Source organism: Hippocampus guttulatus, chromosome 5 (assembly GCF_054856545.1).
Source record: "Hippocampus guttulatus isolate MCC_2025c chromosome 5, RoL_Hgut_1.0, whole genome shotgun sequence".
Classification (NCBI taxonomy): Eukaryota; Metazoa; Chordata; class Actinopteri; order Syngnathiformes; family Syngnathidae; genus Hippocampus; species Hippocampus guttulatus.
The window spans coordinates 15,499,065-15,522,894 of record NC_141265.1 but is presented as its reverse complement, the minus strand read 5'-3'; the positions used below and the strand labels follow the sequence as shown (position 1 = coordinate 15,522,894).

Genomic DNA, 23,830 nt, shown 5'->3' with positions numbered 1-23,830 from the left:
TTTGTAGAACTACACTGTGTCCTGTCTCAGAGATGTTTGTTGCTTATACACAACTAGATTCTATGCAGTACGGTTGGGCAAACTAGTCTTTCCACATTCTGCGTTTAGTGTATAGCAAACCATTGCCAAAACAAACAAATAAAAAATAGATTTGTACTCTCAGTACATCGTACAAGTGTACCTAATAGTGTTCAGTAAAACCATAATTTAGAGATCCTGAGACATTTAATTTGAGCAGATTTTGATTTTGTCTCCTTTGTGGACCTTTGTTGCCATCTGCTGGACACCTTTGGTACGTGTGTCATAGTATCAATTCGGACATAAAATACCGTCAATAGCTAATAGTTGCTCTTGATCAGTGTTATTTTTAAACAAGGTTAAAAATGAAGGTGCTTTGTTTGACACTATTATTTAATGTCATCTGAACATATTCAAACAATTCATATTGCCATCTTGATCCAAAAGGCGCAAACAGAGAAGAATTAAGCGATCCATTTAAAGTTTATTCCACTGTCTTTTCACATACTGGATAATTCACACACTCACTTTACAATACATTGCTCTGTGTAGGCATCAGATTTCTGAGTGGTATTTCACCTTCCCGCAGAAACCATCATTAAGCACAGCGTGTATTACAAAAGTCATTCCTGCTCCATTGCCCCCTCTTTGTGACAGTGGAGTCATTTAGCTTTGTTTTGACGTGTGCAATTTGCAAGAAAATATAGTATAAGGAAGGAAAACAAAACTTATGGGCATGAAAAAAAAAAGATTCACCTTTGAATTAATGTCCCTTAATGGGTCTTATGTTCTTTCGTGGTGTATGGTCTTTAGTATTTTAAATGTGGGGGCTATGGAGGTATGATGAACCGATACTTAGACTGGAGAAGGTGTAGCCAAGGCGAGAGTTTTATTTTGGAGGGGTCTATCCTGCACCCATCACTAAAAAACTCACTTGTCGTTTTTTGTGCCCTTTCTGAAAGAGCCCAAGATGACACCAAAGCACTGTCTCCAAGAAAATCAATCTTAAAGGGGAAGTCAAGTCCAAAATCTTTCCAATATCGTCTACACGCCCCCGACGAGTCTAATCACAGTAATCAGATGTATATTGTGTTTGCAGATGAACCAGAAAAATCCAACCGTTTGTGTCCATCGAAGGCAACGGCCATTGCACCTTGTACTGTACACATGCCGGTAAGTAAAAAACGGCATCAAAGCCCAACATTTCATGACCAAACCCAGAAAATAGGTGACCATTGATATGAGCGCTTAGCACTGTGATGAATAAAATGAATAAAAAATTTAACGGGTGACTTTTGCTACTTAATACATATTCCACAATGTAATTTTAATTGTAATACCATGTTTAGACTCGTGGAGTGCATAGAACATATTGTAAAGAATATCTTTGAGTTGACTTCCCCTTTAAGAGTAAGTCAGTCATATTCCTGTGGCATCTTCGGGTGTTTCACAAAAAGCGCAAAAACAGCGAATACAAGAGTTTTTCAATGAATAATGGAGGCTAGCCCCCCGCCCCGCCTAAAAAATACCCTTAAAAAACGTTTTATTTGCAAGCTGTGACTAGGCGGAGGATGCGCATATCACAATTACATTTTTATTTGCTGATATGTCGTGAGACTTTCCTAACAAAATATGTGCTTTGGCTGAAAATAGGTTGGGAAAACCTGTTCTGAAAAACCAAGTCGACCATGTTCCCGAAGAACTCGTCTCCCACCCCTGCCATCCTGACTTCAGCCAGACGCCACTAGAGCGTAGTTTATGCGCCTGGTTTCATAAAAGATGGAAGGGTCCAAAAGAGGGAAAGGGTCATTTGGAAACATGGTGGCCTATCTGGACGACGGGTGAGGTGAGCTGGTGTTCCTACTCGAGAATGACATCACGGCCAGCTTTACAGATGGCCTCATTCTCAGCTCACGACCCCCGGAAGTCAGGCTCACTGGTCCGGCTGAGGCGGCTGTCAGTCGGCCGGATGCGAGCGTCACTGTCAGGTCTCGCTGACGTGATCGGCCTCGCTCTGCCCGTGTCACCGTCATGTGGCGGGTAGCGCCTCCTGACAGCGTCACAAGCTCGGCTCGCCCGTTTCGCCCAACAGACTCCGTCAGTGTCAGCATCAGCTGGCCGCAGTAGCGGCATCACTGTCGGATGCGGCGGCCCAACGTCAAGCGTGTTTGGATTTTCACCTCGACGTCTCGGGCGCTCACGGTCGCTGCATCACCGGCATCCCCTGCGCCTCCTGGGGAGCCACGTTTGACTGCCCCTGACTAGCTTGTGGCCCTAAACTGTGGTGACTTTGGCTTTGCATCTGGCAGTTTCCATGGTGATGATGACCCAGACTGGGGTCGTGGCTGTGGTGCCCATGCTGACCATGCTGATGATGATGATGGTGGTGATGCCCATGATGGTGTTGACGGTGGTGTCCAGTTTCTGCGTCAACTGCCGGGGCAGCATCAGGACGCTGTTCTTCTGTAGTTACTTGACACTCTGATGGGATTTCGGCACTCTGGTGGAAAATTCACATGAAATTGGTTCGCATTTGAAATCTGAATCAGTGGCAGCTTGTCAATAGGGGACACTCGAGCACCAACCCAGGAACCTGACAAATGTGTGTGTGTGATAATGATAATAATACCTCATATGTGCAAGTGCCACATAATCGCTTGCAGTAGGTGTCCTTGATGGCACCCTCGATGTGGCCCTGGCCAATGATGGAATACGGAAGGGAAATTTGGCGAGTAAGGCGTCCACATCTGTTGGTCAAGAGGTAAAAAAAAGTAGACGATTATGGATATGTAACCACTGGACCACAGTCCGCCCCTCCAGTTTTTCAGTCAAGTAAAAAAACCAACCTTCAGCGCTTAAATGTACACGATGTGCCGTGTGAATGCGTTTTCTTTCAATTGGCTCGTAACCTTAAAACGCTGTCGTAAATTGAGAATGCCGCCGAATTGAGGATCACGTCCAGTTGTTCAAACCTGTCATAGATGAAAAAATCATCCTTGGCTCCATTCAGCAGCTGCCAAACGTCCGGCTGGTGCTCTTCTTGTTTGTAGAGCGCGATGTTGGCGGACAACCTCTGCTCCAGCATAGAGTGCAGCTGTTGTGCGTGCGCTCCCTGATGGTTGACCACCATGTAGGTAACATCTTTCAAACCCTGACTCTCCATCTGTAGGCGCAGGCTATCCATTCTAGAGAGGACAAAGTAAAAAAAAAATATATATATATATATATATATATACATATATATACAGTATATGATAAACGCTTGTCACAAAATGTTGCTGGCATGATACGGATGAACCAGGATGCATACCTGCATGCCTGCACCAAACAAAACAGTCAGCTGGCCTGCAAAAGGGCCACCACTGTCACACGCCCCATTGTCGCCCTCATGGGTTCCACGCCACCGATCCTCCAGTCGGGTGGGGGCTGGCAGCGGGGCCCGACGCCTTCCTCGCTCTCCGCCGCGCCCCGCTGGAGCAGGCAGAGAGCGAGGAGCAGGCTGAAGCTGGCCCACATGCCTCCTGCACCTCCTCGCCTCCCTTATCTTCTGAGAGAGAAAGAGAACACCAAAGTTATGATGCCCCTTAGTGATAAAATGTCCCTCATGTAAATTGAAGCGTATTTTTAGGGCATGGGATGGAAATTAGTGCGCCACCATCATTTTCACATTGTAGTGGACATCATCAGAAAAGGTACATTTCCGGAATGAATGTATTGAAATATTTGGTTGGATTTATTTATAGTGAGATACATCCACCCATCCATTTTCCGAACCACTTGATCCTCACTAGGGTCGCGGGGGGTGCTGGAGCCTATCCCAGCCATCTTCGGGCAGTAGGCGGGGACACCCTGAATCAGTTGCCAGCCAATCGCAGGGCACACAGAGACGAACAACCATTCACGCCCGCACTCACACCTAGGGACAATTTAGAGCGTTCAATCAGCCTGCCACATTGATTATTAATTGTCGTCACTGTAAAAAGCACAACCTGTATTTTTGGCTGAAAACAGTCATTTAACTTTGATTTTTTTTTGTTTGTTTGTTTGTTTAATTATTGATATTTAAGATAACAATTTTAGTTAACACAAGAAAGCAAGCAAGCTGTATGCTCCAAAACAATTTAAGAGTTGTTTTCACTAAAATCTTTAAGTTCGGGTTGAGTACAAATCGACAACAGTTCTGCAAATTTTATTTCTTTGTTCCGAAATGCACATAAGCCAGTTTTCACAGGAGCAAAGCTGAAAACATTTAGTTGAAATTCCCAACTTAAAAGGTTGTCGCCTTGAAATTTTAAGTTCACCTTTAGCTTTTTTGATTATGATTTTTTTTAATAGTGTTGTGTTTTCCTGTCAGGCAGAACTATGAACTAGTTTTAGGGCATCACGGTTCTGATCTTCTTATGTGGAGTTTGCGTGTTTTAAGAACCTAAAGTGCAAGTTGGTAGAATGTGAAAGGAAGCCTGAAAACAAAAATCAATCCCACGGCAACAAGGGGAGAACATGCAAACCCCACTTAATAGACCACCGCGTTACACTCGCGTTCATTTCAGCAAGCAATCTGTTTTTGTGTTCTTTCCATGCAAATATAATCAGCACAAATGAGTCCCCCCCACCAAAAAAAATTATTTCACACGTGGCAAAATGCGTTTGCGCAAAGCTACAAATGCTCATTCACGTCGTTTAAAAATGTGTCTTATACCTGTTCGTCGAAAGTTTGTCTCTCCGCAGCGTTGAGTTGCAGCAGCCCCTTGTGCGAAAACAAGTGTGCCCTTCAGCTGCTCCCCCCTCCTTTTATACTCTGCCTGTTTTTGTCCGACCAAAAGCAGAACAAAGGTCAATCTGAGCTTCTTTTTTTTTTTGCTGAGAGCGACACTTTTTTATTTACCTTATAAATCACATCAGTATTACTGCGAACATTGCTTTTGTTTGGAAATGATGAGCAATCGCTGACAGGCTGACCGATTGAATGATTTCAAGACAAGAAGATGTTGATGCTGAAGACCGTGCATGTATTTGTTTTGCGATTTCAGAAGCAACACCTTTCATACTTTGCTTTTTGTAGGCATGGAGGTAGTGGAAAAAAAACAAGTTGTGCAACACATTTGGAGAGAGGACAGCTGGAAAAGAACAGAGGGTGGATCTCTGGTGGGGGGCCAGACTTTTTGTGCAAAGTCCATATAAAGACAGGCAGATTGAACTCCTCAGCTTGTGGTACAATTAGATACATTGATTTATTTCGAGAGAAGGTTTGATCATAATAGCGTGAAGATACCAGTAAGGTTTTTTTTTCTTGTCATAAAAAGGCTCAAAGTCTGAGCTGACATGTTAAGTGCATGCAGAGGCAGGCCATGACGAAGAAGTAATGGGAAGGGGGTGGAGGCTCCACTGCGGTCAAATATCAGAGCCGTGTTCGACCCAAATTTGTTTTAAAAGCAGAAGCGATAAACTTGAAGACATCAGCAAGTGAAAATCGACATTTCCTAAACCTTGACGACTATGTGGACACAATATGCCGTCTTGCTCTTGACTTTTCTAACTACATTGGTGGACTTGTGAAATTCTACAAAATGATTAGTTCTAATTTTTAAAAACATTGCCCTATTTGATAGAACAGAGAATTAATTTGTTCCAGGCTTGGGAGTCATTGTGAAGCCTCGTGAGCTTTACCAAAGTCTTGCATGTCATCACACAAGTGGACCCGCTGTAACTCATTAGAAGATGAACTAGGACAGTAGGTGTAAAACTATGCGTTGCATAATTTTACTTGCATGCCAAGACAATCAAAGTTCTTGTCTGAGTTTATTCGGATCATAAAGCAGATGAGCCCAATGAGAATAAAAGAGACTGCAGTGCAAGGCGTGATCCAGGGTGCCCTTGCCAGAACAAGATGATTCCTGAAATTTAATGTCACTCATTGACAAAGGCTGGCATCGCACAGGGCACATCGACCTAACAAGCATCGCATTCAGCACGTCTGTGGCCGTTGTTCGACATCAGCGCTTTCTCATACCCTCGGCTGAAAAAGGCCCCTTGATTGTGAGAGGCACAGGGCTTTGGTTTAAAGGAAGAAAGTCAGGCGAGGTTTAGCTTTCATTTCCAAATCAAGGGTACATGACTGAGCTTTATGATTCATTATGCTATTTACCTTCTGAGGTTCAAAGACAATGGCTACAATATATGTTTAAAGCGCCCTCAAAATGGTACAAATTTGGGAGTTTAACTTGGTGCCTTCTCCAGACTGCATGTTTCGTTTTTTTCACGGATGTCCACTCGTGTTTATATCACTATTTTAATTAAAATTGTCCAATGAATTTTGTTCTTAGCCATTATTATTGTTTTCTTCTTTCAATTAGCCGTGTCTTTATCCCGGTAGTTGACTGTTTAGCGCGTCGGCCTCTCAGTGCAAAGGTCCAGGGTTCAATCCTTTCCTATGTGGAGTTTGGATGTTCTCCCCGTGTCTGCGTGGGTTTTCTCCAGGTACTCGGGTTTCCTCCCACATTCCAAAAAAAATGCGTGGCGGGTTAATGGAACACTCTAAATTGTCCCTAGGTGTGAGTGTGAGTACGGATGGTTGTTTGTCTTATGTGTGCCCTGCGAATGGCTGGCAACCACTTCAGGGTATACCCCGCCCACTGCCCAAAGGCAGCTGGAATAGGCTCCAGCACGCCCTGTGACCCTCGTGAGGATAAGCGGATCAGAAAATGGATGTATGTATGGAAAACCCATGACCTGCAACTGTAACCAAGCTTTCTGGCTCAGGGCAGCACGTTTTGCTCCAGAATGCCATGTTGGCCTTGAGGCTTTCTTTGGACCCACCACAGGTTCAAGACAAGCGGCCTCATGTCCTAGCAGAGCCTGCTTTTTGTTTCACACTAGGTACAGTGTTGTTTGCTTTGTACGCAGGGCACAGGCAAAAGAGCTGGGACCTTTTTGTTTACCCAAACATGCATATTTTTTGAATGTGGAAGGAAGCTGGAGCTACAGGTACTTCGAAAATTCTGAAGAATCTAAAGAACTGTACAGCATGCTGTGTTTTGTCACATTTAAAACCTTTAATCTCGTTTACACATGTAACTGTATTACAACCAGGGGATATCCAACAATAAGATGAATAGGCAACAGATGTTATTACAATCTTATAATAATGTTTGGCTATAGTTTATATTACATAATGGTCAACTGTAGTTTATTATCGAATAATATAGTTTAAACACTTACTGCACTTCAAGGGAGCAAATGACCTCCGCAATGTTCTTTTTATGAAGTGGAGTGACTGCTGACCATGGGGTGGAAAAAGTGTTTTAATTGAAAAATTACAATTTCCCTCTGCTGGCCGTCGACAGACTGCACAGGATATTCGCAGATTTTTTTTAAAAATAGAAGAATTAATTGATGTTTTACACTAATAACAAGAATGTTTGTTCGTTTAAAAATCAAGCAGTCCATGAATGAAAGTGTGGTAAAATCTAACAAGGCTTATTAATTTGCGATGAAATTCATTCATCGTAAAAAATACAAGGCTGTCGCCAAGCAACGAGGCGTCCTTTAAGGCCGCAAAGGCTTCTGGGAATCGGAGGCCTTTGCGTCCAACGACCGCCCTTTTTGCAGCAAGCGAGACAAGCACAGCCAGCGCTACATGCGTCGAAGGAATGATCACCGACAAAGAACTCTCCAAAGCACCATAAACGACCTCGAGGTATGCTTAGCGACGCTTTTCTTCGCATTTTGTGATCTGTGGCGGTCGCAATCGGAAAATGTGTCCGGGAAAAAGTGTATTTTAATGCGCGGTTTGATGACGTAATGTTGATTGTCAAACGCGAAATGTCGAGCATGCTAAGGGGCCTGTTAATGTTATCGGTAACACTCAGCTGGTGCTCAATGGTTATTTTGGCCATGTTCAATTACAGGGATGATGGCATAGACGTATTCGACACAGGTGAGTCAATCTGGAGAATTTTATTGCAGAAAGTCACTTGGATGTAGTTGTTTTGCATTTGGGCGTGCTAACGTGGAAGTGCAGTCAGGCTAGCATGGTGGTATTAAATATGTCGCGCCACAATGAAATCCGTCTTGTCTCCGTCATAGTCAAGGCACACAGGTTTTAAATAGTCTGGCTTTAAACTTAGTCGGTTTTTTTTTTTTAGGCATTGTGCAAACAACACTTTCCTGCTTTACGACCTGTGTCTCATTTGGATCTCTCCTATGTGTACTGCATTCTGCATCACCTTATTTCTTTTCGGGGCATATAAATACAACTTCTGCTTCTAGGTGACCTACGGTAAACAGGTGGTAAATGTAGTTACACGATTTAAAAATAGGAATTGATACATACAAAATAGTTTTCCTCTTATTAACACTTACATCCTGCCTGCTTCTCCGAATGTTGCAATGATGGCAAATGAAGACACTGCGGGCTAATCTAAACAAATGCTCTTGCCTTACAGAAATAGGCCCCTGACAAAAGATTTACTTTGGTGGTTTGGTTTCACACTTGATGCATGGTCAGATACTCCAGAAACCGAACCGAGTACAAGTCCAAGCAATCAAAAAGTAAATTTTTATGTGCCCCCCCCCCCCCCCCCATGAAGAGCAAGACTAGTGGTGTTTTTTTTTCTTTTCACACGTGAATGAATTAATTTTTTTTGATATTTTTTTTCTGATAGGAAAGAATCTGGTGAATAATGGCGGTTGAAATCATTGGAGGCAGTGAGTTCCCCGCTCACTATAAAGTCATGATGGACAAACTCAATGAACAGCGACAGTTAGACCAGTTCACAGATATCACTTTGATTGTAGATGGTAGGTGAATCTTGGATACATCCTCTGTGGCTGAAACTTCACTGCAGGACCAAGTGGTCAATAACGATGTCCATACGGTTAAAACTAAATAAATGTGTTATTTTTTTCCCTACATGTATAAGTGACACAGATACTTTTATGATAGAGCTGGATGATATTGCAATGAAGAAAATGATCACATGATCATTTTTTTCATACGTCCAATCTACATTATAGTCACAATTTTTTAAATGTATTTTATGTCAGCGTCACGTTCACTATTAATGAATATTTTCAATCTGTGCATTTATGCTACACTCACATTGTCAGATTCCTGACAACGTATTGGATTTTTACCCTGCATTCAGAAGAGGCCTAATCGGAACGGGCTTGATTCCGATCCGATAGCCAATTCTTTTCCCTTTTTTTTCTAGTTACGCTGCGATAACACATAAACAAATTGTGTCACTTGAGAGGAATAAAATCAAATTTAAAGCTGTGTCATGCAAGTCTGAAGTTTGTGCTGCTGCAATATCCTAAATAAGTGTTTTTCCTTTAGGGCACCAGTTTCGAGCACATAAGGCGGTGTTGGCAGCCTGCAGTCAATTTTTTCACAAATTTTTCCAGGATTTTACCCAGGAACCACTGGTGGAGATCGAAGGTACGCTTTCTGGTAACTTGCAAATGTCGCTTGCGTCTATTTGTTGTCAAGTTATTTTTTTTTTGGGAGTTGGTTTTCAGCTTTTTAACATGATGAGAAACTATGAAAATAAAATTTTGAAAGTAATTTGGTTTCCTAAAAATGAACCCGCCACTGTCGCGTTGTCGTTCTCTTTCAGGAGTGAGTAACATGGCGTTCAGGCAACTGATGGAGTTCACGTACACGGCCACATTAGCCGTGGCGGGTAAAGAAGAAGCCTTTGACGTCTGGAAGGCTGCCGAATACCTCCAGATGCAGGAAGCCATCAAGGCACTCGCAAACAAGTGAGACTTGCTTAAAATGAACTTGTTTGAAATTGGTGTTTGAAAGGCGCCTTCTTTGACCAAAAGGATGATGACGTGTCCGCATATTGTGGCTGAGGATATGTATTTAGTCCAAGTACTGTGCTTATTTAGGGATGGGTCTTTCATTTTTCTTTTTAGCAAATGATGCTATTGACAGGTTTTGCAACGTGCGCTCCAGAAAACTACATGCAGCATCATTTTCTTTCATTAGACAGGAAACCTCGGCTTTCCAGATGCCTTGTAGGCTGTACAGGTATTTTGTGATGAAACAGGGTGGTATCATTCTTAGTAAAAGTAAGTACAGCAACGTCGTGGTCCAAAATGTTTTTGGAATATTAAAAATGAGTTGGTTATTTGAATGGGCGCAGGCCAGTATTTCAGGAACTATAGGTTGTTGCTCAAAATTTGACATCATTTGAAAGATGAATATCTGAGAGAGTACTTGTTTGAGGCAAAAAAAACCCAGATAGCTTGACAAATGTTCAGTATGTGTACTGCCTGTAACACAAAAAACATTTTGCCTTTTTTCTGTCATCTTTATAGAATTTCCTCAAAAAATACACGCTGGGCACTCTTGTTTTGACTGTTTGAGCATAACAATCAAAATGCCTTTTCATTGCTAATTAAAAGCAAAACATTTAACTTCAACTGTAGTTCAACTTTGAACGTCTTGTTAAAATTGGAGATTATTTGCGCGAGACCTGGCTACGTTTTTGTCTATGCAGTGCTGTTATCGTGTTTGGAATCCCCATTCAAAAAAAAGAAAGTTTAATTTTGCTGTGGAGTACACAAGATAAAACGAGCATGTTTTCTTGCAGGATAAATGAGCCTTCTTCAGTCCTGCCAAAGAGCAACAACAAAAAGAGGAAGATCGCAGAGACGTCTTGTGTCATCACAGAAGCCCTACCCACAGTGGAAGGGGAACCGGTTCGTGTTCTTTAGTTGTCAGGGTTAAAACCACTTTTTGTGAAAATTATTTCTAAACGCTGACGAGGTATGAAGTCGGTTGGTCTGGGTTATGTTCGCCCAGGTGGAGATAGAGATGCTAGCAGACGGTGCCATCGAGGTGGAGGACCCGGGGCTGGAGGAGGTGGTGGACGCCGCAAAGAACGCCCAATCAAACGACTCCGCGTTGGCTCTGCTTGCAGACATCACCAGCAAGTATCAGCAGGGGGAACCTTCACTCGAGGTCATCAAGAAGGGAGACATAGAAGAGGTGTGTTGAGCTTCATTTTGTCCAGCCGACAGTGACACGATTTTTATTTGCTTTCCGAACCAAGCTCGAAAACGGCGATGTAGTCATTTTCGCTATGCTGATCGTCATAATGATAATGAGTGAAAAATAACTGACAATGGCCCTTTCTTTTTCATTTTAACGGTAATAATGAAAATATGAGTATCAAAATTCATTGTTTTCATCATAGTGAAACAAAACAATATTTTTTTACTTTGTATAAACAAGTGATGAAATGATGTGCATCAGAGATAATAAGATCCTATAATTCTCATCCCAATATGTCAGTTTCACTTGATGCATATGTACTGCAATGACTTTTTGTACTCTGAGTGCTTAATAAATGATATGCATGCGTGATTATTTGTTTTCCTTTTATCATCCCCAATAAAATGTGCCACAAAGTATGTGCGATGATCATTGTAATGATAATTAAAGCATGTAATAATCACAAAAGTGATAACAAAGTCCCGTTAACCCGTCCGTCGATATGCCTTTGTCTATGTTGGTACAGGAAGTCCTCTATCAGGAAGAAATGGTGACAGCCTCCAAGGTACTGGAGAACGTGGAAGTGGTGGAGGTCCAAATTTCTCAAGTGGACAACGCGTTCCGGTGTAGCAAATGCAACCGAACTTTCAAGTTGTACTACCACCTCAAGCAGCACATGAAAACGCACCTCGGTCTGCTGAAGAAGCCGCACGTGTGCAGCCACTGCGGCAAAGCGTACACGCGGGAGGGCGCCTTGAATCAGCACTTGACCTCCTTCCATTTTGACGCAGAGGAGCAAGCTCAGAACCAGAAAGCCCCAAAGAGAGTTCACGTTTGCGAGTACTGTAAGAAGCACTTTGACCACTTTGGACATTTTAAGGAGCACCTACGAAAGCATACCGGTGAGGCAGAAACTGATTGTCGATAATGTTGCCGTTTTGTAACATCCTGTTTACCTTTTCTGTGCGGAATCCGTAGGTGAAAAACCATACGAATGTCCTGACTGCCATGAACGTTTTGCGAGGAACAGCACGCTGAAGTGCCATATGGCGGCCTGTCAAAACGGGGCTGGAGCCAAGAAAGGACGCAAGAAACTCTATGAATGCCAGGTACCTGACCGCATCGAGATGCCACATGAGTGAAGATGGAGCCATAGATTTGTTGCATTGTCATGTATTGAGCAGAACTGATATGTTGTCTTTATCAAGGTTGAACCAAACCGACTTAATTCGTCTGTTTTTGGTTAGCATTATGAGCCTTAAACATTTCCCTTAATTTCTCAGAAAAAAAAATGCATCAAGCTTCATGACTAAAATGAAACTGTTGTTTTTATCAGGAATTTTACAAAATTTCCTTGATCAAATACCCTGGTCAAAACAATTTTATATTTGATTTTTTAAATCAGATTTCACGAAACATTTCGAGAATTTTCCCCCCCGTTGATTCTGAATCTGCAATTACTTTTTAAATCAGGTTTTCATTATAATGATTATGTAATAATTAAATTATGTAAATGTATTTGGTCATATTTCTGAATTAAGGGTTAGGTTCAGCAACAGGTGTATCCCCCCCCCGAAGCATCATAGCTATAAACAAGTACACAACGCTTGGTAAAATGTGTTGTACAAGCTTTTGTAGTTCCCCCACCCTCCGCTCGCACCCCCCCCAATATGTTTGATAAAGGTAAAAACATTTTGAGATCAACATCAAAAATACATTTAGGGACACACAAAGCCATCTCAGACTAAAATTCACTGTTGACCATTAATAGTGAGCTATATAAATCGGCATGTATTGTATTGTATTGTAAAAGTGGACAAATTCAAGCGCATTTGCAAATTTTTTCCCTTTTTTTTTTTTTTTTTTTTAAAATAAATGGGATTACATACAGCATTTCAGGTCCCCCTCTTTTCCAAATGAAATGTAAACATGGTGCAAATCAGTGCAATTGTATCAGTGCTACATTTAGAAACGGAAACAAAAGTTGGTGAGGGAGTGTTTTACACGAATTATTTGTAAGAAGTAGCATGAGATGCTGTTTGCGTGTACCCTGTCTTAAGGGGTTGTCCTTGTTCTCTAGGTATGCAGCAGTGTGTTCAACAGCTGGGACCAATTCAAAGATCATCTAGTGAGCCACACGGGAGACAAGCCCAACCACTGCACCATGTGTGACTTGTGGTTCACTGACCCCCAAGACCTAAAAGCGCACCTCAAAGATGTTCACTCCATAGAGGATGAAAAGTCCATGGAAGAACTGGCCATCACTGACGCCACAGCGACGGCGGCGCTCACCATCACCACGCAGACCATCGGGGCCACAGAAACTGTGCTCCTGGAAGATGGCATCCAGGTAGAGAACATCACGGTGAACCCAATCGAGGTGATGGAAATGGAGGAGACGGCCACGGTCGTGGTGGAGGACGGAGGCGTGGCCGAGATGTGCGAGGAGGATGTGGAGAGACTGAAGCAGGCTGGCGTGCAGATCCAGATGGTGCGCGTGGCCTCCAGCGACATGGACGACGAGCAGCAGGTGGCCCACCCTCAGGTGGAAGTTGAGTTGGAGGAAGAGATGATGAACATGGAGGAAACCGTACAAGCAGTGGTCGTATGAAAGCACGAGCTGAACAATGCATGAAGGATGATAAACACCAAATTCCGTTTTTTTTTTTTTTTTTGCGATCATTTTTGCATCATCTCACCCCCTGAACTCTGACAAATGGACAATGTTGAATTTATTTAATAAAAGTTGGCATCTTATCGCAATTGAAGCTATGAGCGATTTTAATTTTTTTTTTCTTTGTTCACCTGGTAAAACGATTTTGCTTTACACCTTCTATTCCTCAGTGGTCATGCTGCCATTTTGTTCAAGCGATAACAAATATTTTTTTTGTAAAAATAAACTGGTATACTCGAATACATCCGTTTTTTTCCCCTTCGCACAGCAGTTTTTCGCAAAGTTTTGGCATACAACTAGACAAAATTGTCACAAAAAGTATATCCTGAAATAATGATCTGGTCTCAATCTGAACTTAGAGCCTGTTGAATGAAGGCGCAACAGGTGAATCCAGAGCTTTTATGGTACCTCCTGCCATGGACGAACAAGATGCTTTACTTGTGCAAAATAAATAATTGTTAAAAATCAAATGGACGCGGGTAAAATTTGATAATTTGAAGCAGCACATAAATGGTTGGGAATCACTCTCGTTTTATGTGTTCTATTCTGCTCCATTTATGAGCGGTGGGGTCGTGTTGATAATGGAAATGTTACTGGCCTGCTAAAAGGGATGTGTACCATATATCTGTGTACAGGGACATGGTATTTAATGGGGTGGAAGTAAAGTTTCCCAGGTGAGTAATGTATGATGATTAGATGTGAGGCACAAACAAAGTGGATTTTTTTCCCAATTTTTTATCGTAAGGTTGGTTCATTTTTTTTTAATGCAGTCCATCAGCCAAACCGCCTCCTGGCAATTCACGCATCCTCATTGGTCGAACGGAAAAACACCCCCGCGAAACAATCCGGAAGTTAGCTCTGATTGGCTCACTCGGCAGCCGCTCAAAACAATTTTCCCCTGGCAACAGAATCAACCCGGGTAGCAGACGCGGCAGCCAATGTCACCACCCGTACGGCAAAATGATTCTTCGAGAAATCCGGTGGAGCTTTCCCAAACAAATACGTTAAGGTAACCGCTATTTGTGGAACCATCACGAATTGGCTCGCTTATTTGTGTTTTGAGTAGAAGCACTGGCGGCACACGGGCAACGGCCACTGTGTGTGGGTGCTAACAGTTGACTCACTGGACGCAAGAGTGATGTACCTTCACGCTGTGTTGTCACACATGCGTGAAATGAAGTCTTTTTTGCATTCTTTTTTTTTAATACTACAGACGTTGATTAGCCGCCTGTCGATTTTTTTTCGCTGTCCAGAATATGTAATTGAATTGTGTGCATCATCACCTGGCACACGCACACACTAATCTAATTTAGGATCAGACTGATTTTCAAGCTAGCTTGGTGGTTAACAGAGTTTGTCTAGCCACAAAACACTGAGAATATTCGAAAACATTAGTACAGTATATCTGTTTTCAAGTTTACATTAGTCGGTAATGAACATGGAAACTGGTCTTGCACCTGTAACACCTGTTTATCGAATTTTAAAATGGATGCCACGCAGTCTTCTTTTTTGTTCGGGATAATTCCACAGTAAAATACGACGAGTATTTATTTACTTTTTGAAAAACAAGAAAAGGCGAAGATGAGTCAAAATTCCTTACCTTGGAATTAAATCAGATGCAGACCTTCATGGGCAATTACCTACAAAGTACCATATGTGGTTCTTATTCAGTTTTTTTCTGCACTGTGTTGGATGCCAAATATATATCTGTATTCAAGCATAAAGTCAGAGCACGTGTTTGTGTGTCATACAGTATTTGCGCTTGATGTTTGATGGCAAACCCTTTGAAATGCAATAACATGCAAACCATGGACGTCTCTCTTGTCCAAATGGATGGTAGATGTTGCCGCACTCCCTACCAAGAGCTAGGGTCACTTTTACGAAGGCCCCAGGTTCAAACTTGCACAAGATAGTTCCCACTCTGTTTGTTGCAAATGCTTGAGTGTCATCACTCACCATGCAGTTTGACAATGTGTCATACTTGCACTATGGATTCCAAAAGGCCTTTCCCTTTGTTCAGTCTCCATTGTTGCGCTGCTGAGCTCTCAGTCCTTGTCAACCGCCGTGCATTTCAATTAACACAACGGGGAGCTTTGTGTAGAGAGGGCCTGCTGCATGCGTGTGTTTGCAAGAGCACTTTTGTGTCTATATTTACTCAAGTGCACTTATTCAGCATTTGAGTGTGTGTGTGTTTCCTTTGCGCCTAGATGCATGCCTGTGGTGTGAAAATGTTGCAATGACTGCAAAAGTACACGGGCGCAAAGACAGATCCAATTGACGCAGGAAGAGTAAAACCAAAATGATACAAATGGAACAGTGTGCCCAAATGGAAACTGTGCTTCTTTTTTGATTCACAGCTGCGATGGATGGGCTCTAGTGTTTTCCATTGTTGAAGTGTGTGAAGAGTCTGCTGATGCCAGCAGTGTGTTCAGCAGCACCGCGCAAACCCCCTCCGGGACCCTCAGACAAATCACCTGGTGAGTAAGGAGCCATTCTTGGCTGATGAAGGACAAGGGCACACTATTTGTGTGCCATCATAAGTGGTCATCAGAAATGTTAGCAGTCAGTCGAAAGGTATATTACAGAATCCTTTATAATAAAGTTGAACACAATCTGCTGGACGCTGCTTGACTTCCAATTTGATTTTAACCCGCAACTCCCTGTACTCGCCCAAAACGTTGACATGTGACGGACACCGCGGCCAACTTGCATGGTGGGGGATTCGTGCTTGTGCTTGGAATGCAAGTCGTGTCATATTAGGGCTGCGGGTGTTGAATTTTTATAATCAAGTACTAATTTTCCCACTGATTAATCGGGAAGTTGGTAAAAAAATTGTTTTTGTATTCGCAATAAAATGTGTATGTGCTGTGCAGGTATCATTGTTATCCACGTGGGGGCGCCATTCTCTCCTTCCAGACTAATATTTGTGAAGTTGAGTGTGTGTGTGGCTTTAGAGCAGTGGTCACCAAACTACGGCCCGCGGGACGGATCCGACCCGCCTCCACATTTGGTCCGGCCCCCCTGAACAATACCAGAGAGTCTTTTGATTTATTTTTCATCTATGTATATTTGTATTTTATCATAAAATTTGGCTTTTGCAATAAAATATTCCTTAGTTATGAATTATTTTCATGATTAACTATTAGCTAGTAACAATTTCATAAACACATACAGTATAACGTGACATTTGTTCCATCCTTCTGTGGTCTGTGCCGTTATCTGGCAACCCCAGAAAAAAAAATCCTAAACCCGTCCCTCTCAAAGAGAACGTAATCATGGCGAAAAGGTGAGGTAAGAGAAAAAAAAATATTCAGAATACAGGGAATTTAACCCAAAATGGAGAAACGATTTTTTTTTCAATGCAAAGAAAAGATTGTCTGTCTCATCTGTCGGTGGCGGTATTCAAAGAATACAATCTGCGGAAACACTATGAATCCCGTCACAACAACAAGTATGATTTTTTGCATGGGCAAATGAGAGCAGATAAACTGTCAACGCTAAAAAGAGGAACGTTAGCTCAGCAAAATACATTTGTACGCCAAGCTCAGCTGAACCAGCCATCTGTTTGGGCTAGCTTTCGGTTTGCTCAACTGATAGCAAGCAGCGGTAAGGAGAGTTTGTCAAGAAATGCATGAATGCTGTCGGGGAGGTGGTGTGTCCCGAGAAGAAAGACGTCTTTAATACCGCGAGTGTATCAAAAAAGTTATTTGATTTTGTGTGGGTTTCTGGGAAACAATACATTTTTACATCTAGGTACTCTTGCAGTCACACTTTTGCTGTTACAAACTGACCCCGGCCCCCCCATCAGAGAAGCGAAAAGTTATGTGGCCCTCACAGGAAAAAGTTTGGGGACCACTACTTTAGAGGGTGCAGACGGGCCCAGTGAATGGCACGTGCGTCAGCAAATGAGAGTGCAGAGTTGGCTGTTGTGAGCTCGGCTTTGATTCCAAGTTCCAGCATTTTCATCAGCAATCATGACACGCAAAAGTAATGCAGATTTTCACCAAAAAATTGATTGATAATGGACAAAATAAAGTCTGACGTTGGATTCTACCATTTCAGCAGAGGCCTGTGCTGTACTCGTAGCCATTCCACTTTCTTTACTGTTTTGATTTTATTCGTCATTCGTCGTCATTTAACATTTCTCAAATTTTGTTTTTGACGACTCCCCAAAACTCTTTTTTTTTTTAATTCAATCTATTTTTAATGTCCATCGCAATAGTGAGAGTGACAGCCCCACTCGTAGCTCCTTCAGGAATGCTCATTTGAACGGGGGTCGTGCGTTTCGACATCATCCCTGATGCTTGATTTGTGTGCACTAATCCGCCATCTGCTGTATTTAACGTTTAAAAAAAAAACGCTCAGGTTAAATGCAGCGACGTGCGACGACAAACATGGTGCATGTGTGCTCTCTTTCTTGACACACTCCCTAATGGTGGGTGTTCGGTCCTCAGCCTGACAAAGACAAACACCCTTGCCAAGCAACCTGTTGTTTCGGAGGGATTGAGCACGGGACACTGTGGAGAATACTGCTCATCTGCATGCAGCGGGTGTGTGGAGCGCTATTTGAAGCCATTATTGCAAAAGTGCACCCACCCTGTTTTTCCTTTTTTGTATTAGTAGTGGCAATTCTCAAGAAGATCTCATTTCAGAGCACACCTCATGCGTGTTCGTCCTTTTTACTTCTCTAAATTTACACACACAAAAGGCTGCTTATTCTCTTTTCATGTCCTTGTCAGGTTGCCCGAGATCAATGCTGAAATATTCATCCGTGGTGTGTGATTGCGCAGAGATTGCACATCTAAAAAAAGAGCCTTTGATTTTGTGGCGGCGGGTGGAACATGGGCTCATTTTAATATGGAGATGAATGAGAGAATCTCTCTTTACTTTGTCTTTTTCCACTACCAGACAAATAGTAAAGCACATTTCATTCTTTTTTTTTTCCCACCCAATATACGGTGTTTTAAATAGATGCTTGCGTAAATTGTCTGGTTTGATCCTTGCGTTTACTGTACATGGATTGGTGAATTTCAGACCTCTTAAGATGTTCACAGTTTGAATTGTATTGACTGTTTATATACCAAACAAGGCGTTGGGGACCTCGTGAATGTCCCCACTTGGCTGAAACCAAGCAAGGAGCACCGAGTGAGGAACTCAGAAGTTGTCGTAGAAAAAAAAAACCTGACCTTGCTCGGTAAATCAGCTTTCACATCGTTTTTTTCCCCCCAAAATTTGTTCAGTCATTCTCCCAAGCACTTATCCTCAATTTCTGATCGAGATGATGAAAAAACAACAACAATGTCCATCCTTAGTTTTGTGGAATGACCAGCAATGGTCTTTGACTTGTATTATATGATGAATTTCCCCTAAAGGAGTGTGTAAACAAGAGGCGGGTTTGTGGGGTCCTTTTGTCATGGTGCACGAGGGTGATGAGGATGTGTGTCTTGTTTGTTCTGGCTCTCATAGCAACCTTAGCCCGCAGTTGACGTTGCACGGTGTCAACCGCACATTCACACTTAGCGCTGACCTCGATTGCTTCCTCATTACCATAAATGTCTGGATTAAGAAATTGAAATCATGACTTCTCGGTCTTGGATTTGTTCCCGATTGTGGCAATAAATGTCCGCACCCCTGACACTATCATCTGTTCCACCTCTTTGCTACCCCCTCCCCACTCCATCCCCCCCGCCCATCCCCTCTCAGCCTCGTCTTCAATCTGTGTTATATTTAAACCTCGGACACTCAAATGAGCCCATTTTAAGCCACACTAACCTCTTCGGTCAACGCCTCTATTGCGGATGACTCTCCTGACACTTCCTCTCGCCTGTCTCCAGTCTCCAGCTTCTTCGCCCACGCAGCGAAGGTTACGACTGACGGTCGCCCACAGACTCATTTTGAGCCCTGACAAGATTATAAATACTTTAAAACTTAAAAGGAAAAGTGCTGCTGACACTTTGGAGTGTTCTCATTTTTGTTGAGGCGACTTTTTATTTTATTTATTTTTTTAAAGGTTGACATTTGGATAAAGACACTGGCACGATTCACATGCGAATGGCTCATATAGCTCATGGTAAGAGTTTTTCGTACTGTTTGCAAGATTATTTGCCTGTCCATCATTATTTTATTTTGTTATATAAACATAGATATTATATGTGTATGATATTGGACTGGAAAGCTCAAAAATCCAACCGGTCCAAACTGAATTTCAACATTTCCAGAGAAGCCTGCTAACATGACTGCACATTTTGACTGTTGGTTGCGTATCAATGGGGGAGCCATTTTTCGCTTATAGAAGCCATCATTTACACTTTTGTTTCTTTTGATGCTGTATGGCAGTTGATAATGGTTAAATACGACTTCAGACCTCGTCCGTACAGTTATTAAAGGTTCTACACTTATTAGCCGGGAACAAATTAACTTGATGATACAGTGATCCCTCGCTATTTCGCGGTTCGTTTATCGCGGATTCGGTGCATCGCGGATTTTTTCAAACATATCCATATACATGGAGTACAGTACTGTATATGCTCTATGTGGCTCGCTGTTGTTTTGCAGCTTCTCACGGACTGTTTGCGGACTTAAAAAAAAAATTACCTGTATATGTTAATTGGTCACTACTTCGCGGATTTTTGTTTATCGCGGGTGGTTTTGGTCCCCGTTAACCGCGATAAACGAGGGATTACTGTATTATTTCCTAGACAGAAGTGGGGAAAATTGGTGTTGTATTAACACTGCTGAAATGGAGTGTCATTGCAATGTATTTACAGTCGCATCTTTGCATGAGCAGATTACGACTTCAAACAGGCGCTGCACAGAACACCCTCGAATTGAAATACGACGACCGTGTTTGACATCATTGTCGTCAAGTGCAATATAAAACTGAAATCGAATGGTTTGTTTTCCATCACTAGCTGCCATGAGGTAAGCCCCTCCCGCTCCCTCTCCACCCACCCAGGGTGTCCGTTGGCAGGATGACCGCCGTCTGCCGCTCAGAGAGCAGCCCGGAGGGGTCCGAAGCAGGGGCCGGGGCCGCCGGAGCCACGGGGCGCAGCTCCGTTTCCGGGGTCGACACCGGGGAGTCCGTTGAAGATTCTGCCGGAAGTTCTGTTGGAGACCAAGCGGTCGATGCCCACGGGCAGAAGTACACGCGCTACAGCAACCAGGACAGCTGCGACATCAACACGGATGAAGAAGGCGCCACCGTCCGCCGCCTTACTCCGCTGGAGAGACTCAACCTGGATATGTGCCAAGATGAGAGGTGAAGGCAGATTTTTATTTTTATTTTTTTCCCCTTCAGTTTCTCTCTACACTACAATCTGCGCTCCGTTTGTTGTTTTGGCAACAGGGTGGTCCGTGAACTCACAGTGGGCAGAAGAATCAGCTTCTACAAAATTCGAGGAGAGATCGGCTGTGGAAATTTTTCCCATGTCAAGCTGGGAATCCATGCACTCACGAAAGGTACAGCGGGCGCAACGCTGAATCAACACTTTGGCTGAACATGAACACTTTCTGTTTCTAACCGGAAAACATTCCACTTTAAAGTGTTTTTAGTTGTATAAAAGAATTTCCAATATTAACAAAAACAATAAAACTGTTAACATGAACAATGTTCATGATTTTGTCCATCAATGAAAATATTGGATTGGCTGGCGACTGATATCACCCTCATTTCGATTTGAATATCTTGAATGTTCATATTTCGATTTCGATACACTTCATATCACCCAGCCCTTGTCTTTTGCACCCCCATATCTTTATCGCCCCTTTTTTCTCTGCAACACCAGACAAAGTGGCCATCAAGATCCTTGACAAAACCAAGCTGGATCAAAAGACCCAGCGTCTGTTGTCCAGAGAAATCTCCAGCATGGAGAAACTACATCACCCGAACATCATACGCCTCTATGAGGTTGGATTCACTTGGTAGTTTTTTGATTGACCCGTTTACGTCTTGAGAGGCATTCGGCATTCAAGTGTATCAAGCCATTGTGATCACCCTTTTCCCTCTTTCTAAATCCTAAGGTGGTGGAGACATTGTCACGGTTACACCTCGTATTGGAGTACGCTGGTGGTGGGGAACTCTACAGCAAAATCACGAGTGAAGGGAAACTTTCTGACGCCGACAGCAAAATTGTCTTTGCTCAAATTCTGTCTGCCGTTAAACACATGGTTGGTATCATACCTGTGGAAATCTTGCCATCCTACTTTGCCATTCGAGTTGACGCTTGCTCCTCATTGTGTGATCGTTGACTTAACATTTCACCCACCCGCTTTTTGGTCAACAGCATGAAAACAACATAATTCACCGCGACCTGAAGGCAGAAAACGTCTTCTACACCAGCAGCTCTTGCGTCAAGGTCGGCGACTTCGGCTTCAGCACGATGAGCCGTCGTGACGAAATGCTCAACACTTTCTGCGGCTCCCCGCCTTACGCTGCCCCCGAGCTCTTCCGGGATGAAAACTACGTGGGTGTCTTTGTGGACATCTGGGCCCTGGGAGTGATGCTGTTCTTCATGGTGACGGGCACCATGCCGTTCAGGGCGGACACTGTGGCTAAACTGAAGCGGTGCATCCTGGAAGGCGCCTTCACGCTGCCTTCCTGGCTGCCGGACACATGCCAGAAACTGATCCGGGCCATCCTGCAACCCTTACCGGCTGACCGCTGCTCCGTAGAACAGGTGATGTGCAGCGACTGGATGCATCATGTTGACTTCCCGCGGCCCATGGAACCCTTCAAGCTGGAACCGTCTCACCTCGCAGAGAACGATCCATCCGAGTTGGGGCTGGAGGAGATGGAAGTAGTTACAGCACTAGGTACACTTGGCATCACCTCAGAACACATCCTGAACAACCAAGGAAAGGACTGCAGGAGTTCCATCACGGGAGTGTATCGAATCCTGCTGCACGGCGCTCACAGGAGACGCGCTCTCGTGAGCATACCGACGGCCACGCAGGCAGCTGGACCAAAAGCGACGAAAAAGGAGCGTCTAAAGGTGTACCGCAGTTTACGGCACACATCCAAACTCTGTATGATCCTGTGACATGAAGCTCGATCAAATTTTATATTCAGTACTGTCCACATTTGGCAGGATGCATTTTGGTTAGAAAAAAAAACATGTCCGGCAGTTAGGCCAGTCCATTAAAATTATAGTACAAAATGGAATCTGGGATTTCTTATTTTCATATCTTTCATTTAGCTGGTGAAATTAATCTCTGTGAGAATGTGGAATTAATTACCTTTTTTTTTTTTTTTTTACACAGACGATCTAATCCACAAGATTTGAAAAGAATGATGTCCTCAAAGATTTCGGTTCATTTTGAATGGGTGAATGTAGCTGACACTTGACTTTTGGCACGATGGAGCACAAAACATCCTGTAGGAATAATCAAATCACTGTAGAGTGCGCAAAGGCTTGCATGCACATACGCGTGTTGACTTCAGGAGAAGCTTTCCCTTTGCAATGTCTTTAGAGACGCTTCATTGCCATCATGCCTGATGTATCTCTATGAGATGATCCACAGGTTTGGAAAAGCCAATAAATTACTTATAATTTGTTTGGACTCTACTTTTAATCTATACTTATAATATGCTTATACTATTACTTACAAATACATATGTGAACAAAAAATGTTTATACGTGGTGAATGCCTCATGCTGCAAAAGAAAATAAAAACTAAAATTATATGCAATATAATAGCGTGGCAGTAAAGAAGAGGCGCACATTTGGTGTATTTGAGGATGAATACCATTATTACTAAAGCATTAAACAGGTACCGTTGTCTTCCAATCCATCAGCCCCAAATGACAACGAGCCTCTACGCTACAATATAGCTGTTCACAATCTAATCTAATTGCAGGATCAAAATATACAAACTGGAAATAAATTGCTTCGTTTTTACCGAAAAGTTTTCCTTTATCTGTATTATAGTTTTGAGTACAAGCAAAGTGAACAGGCAAAGTCAACCAACACATTAGTAAACAATCCAACTGAACATTTTGCTGATCTTTTAAAGAAAACATTTTTGGTCAAGAAAAACAGCGTTCCGCTAAATGGTGGACGTCTGGGATCCCTATGACCAATCATTATTACATGAGGTATCCTGAATTAAAATTTGTAATAGACAGAATGACTTTG

General features: G+C 42.8%; 3 protein-coding genes across 8 annotated transcripts; 2 read left to right on the top strand and 1 right to left on the bottom strand.

Moving 5' to 3' along the window:
- Positions 1 to 482: 482 nt before the first annotated feature.
- selenop (selenoprotein P) lies at positions 483 to 4,820 on the bottom strand. Of its 2 annotated transcripts, none has more exons than XM_086111371.1 (5): positions 4,718 to 4,820; positions 3,329 to 3,565; positions 2,991 to 3,203; positions 2,648 to 2,765; positions 483 to 2,518 (listed from the first exon to the last, which is right to left on the bottom strand). In XM_086111371.1, exons 2-5 carry the CDS (start codon positions 3,532 to 3,534, stop codon positions 2,216 to 2,218), a joined length of 840 nt encoding a protein of 279 aa, XP_085967497.1. In that variant the 5' UTR covers positions 3,535 to 3,565; positions 4,718 to 4,820; the 3' UTR covers positions 483 to 2,215. The 2 variants fall into 2 exon arrangements, with proteins under 2 accessions (XP_085967497.1, XP_085967498.1); XM_086111372.1 differs by having other exon boundaries at positions 3,329 to 3,562; positions 4,718 to 4,818.
- Positions 4,821 to 7,604: 2,784 nt separating this feature from the next.
- Positions 7,605 to 13,937, top strand: zbtb35 (zinc finger and BTB domain containing 35). 3 transcript variants are annotated; one of them, XM_086111782.1, is made up of 10 exons: positions 7,611 to 7,714; positions 7,926 to 7,954; positions 8,682 to 8,817; positions 9,356 to 9,457; positions 9,636 to 9,780; positions 10,620 to 10,728; positions 10,832 to 11,017; positions 11,550 to 11,925; positions 12,002 to 12,132; positions 13,104 to 13,937. In XM_086111782.1, the coding sequence occupies exons 3-10, from the start codon at positions 8,700 to 8,702 to the stop codon at positions 13,632 to 13,634; spliced, it is 1,698 nt and encodes a 565-aa protein (XP_085967908.1). In that variant the 5' UTR covers positions 7,611 to 7,714; positions 7,926 to 7,954; positions 8,682 to 8,699; the 3' UTR covers positions 13,635 to 13,937. The 3 variants fall into 3 exon arrangements, with proteins under 3 accessions (XP_085967907.1, XP_085967908.1, XP_085967909.1); XM_086111781.1 differs by lacking the exon at positions 7,926 to 7,954 and having other exon boundaries at positions 7,605 to 7,714; XM_086111783.1 differs by lacking the exons at positions 7,926 to 7,954; positions 8,682 to 8,817 and having other exon boundaries at positions 7,612 to 7,714.
- Positions 13,938 to 14,589: 652 nt separating this feature from the next.
- On the top strand, positions 14,590 to 23,249 carry nim1ka (NIM1 serine/threonine protein kinase a). 3 transcript variants are annotated; one of them, XM_086111784.1, is made up of 7 exons: positions 14,590 to 14,706; positions 16,055 to 16,174; positions 20,653 to 20,955; positions 21,043 to 21,155; positions 21,482 to 21,603; positions 21,717 to 21,863; positions 21,980 to 23,249. In XM_086111784.1, the coding sequence occupies exons 1-7, from the start codon at positions 14,636 to 14,638 to the stop codon at positions 22,733 to 22,735; spliced, it is 1,632 nt and encodes a 543-aa protein (XP_085967910.1). In that variant the 5' UTR covers positions 14,590 to 14,635; the 3' UTR covers positions 22,736 to 23,249. The 3 variants fall into 3 exon arrangements, with proteins under 3 accessions (XP_085967910.1, XP_085967911.1, XP_085967912.1); XM_086111785.1 differs by having other exon boundaries at positions 14,678 to 14,706; positions 20,609 to 20,955; XM_086111786.1 differs by lacking the exons at positions 14,590 to 14,706; positions 16,055 to 16,174 and adding an exon at positions 19,445 to 19,767 and having other exon boundaries at positions 20,609 to 20,955.
- Positions 23,250 to 23,830: the final 581 nt, after the last annotated feature.

Bases quoted from the DNA above. Each gene is read 5' to 3' on its own strand.
- nim1ka (XM_086111784.1), top strand. From the start codon at position 14,636: ATGTCACCACCCGTACGGCAAAATGATTCTTCGAGAAATCCGGTGGAG. The intron at 16,175-20,652 runs GTGAGTAAGGAG...CCACCCACCCAG, and splicing joins ACCCTCAGACAAATCACCTG to GGTGTCCGTTGGCAGGATGA. The intron at 20,956-21,042 runs GTGAAGGCAGAT...TTTTGGCAACAG, and splicing joins GATATGTGCCAAGATGAGAG to GGTGGTCCGTGAACTCACAG.
- zbtb35 (XM_086111781.1), top strand. From the start codon at position 8,700: ATGGCGGTTGAAATCATTGGAGGCAGTGAGTTCCCCGCTCACTATAAA. The intron at 8,818-9,355 runs GTAGGTGAATCT...TTTTTCCTTTAG, and splicing joins TATCACTTTGATTGTAGATG to GGCACCAGTTTCGAGCACAT. The intron at 9,458-9,635 runs GTACGCTTTCTG...GTTCTCTTTCAG, and splicing joins ACCACTGGTGGAGATCGAAG to GAGTGAGTAACATGGCGTTC.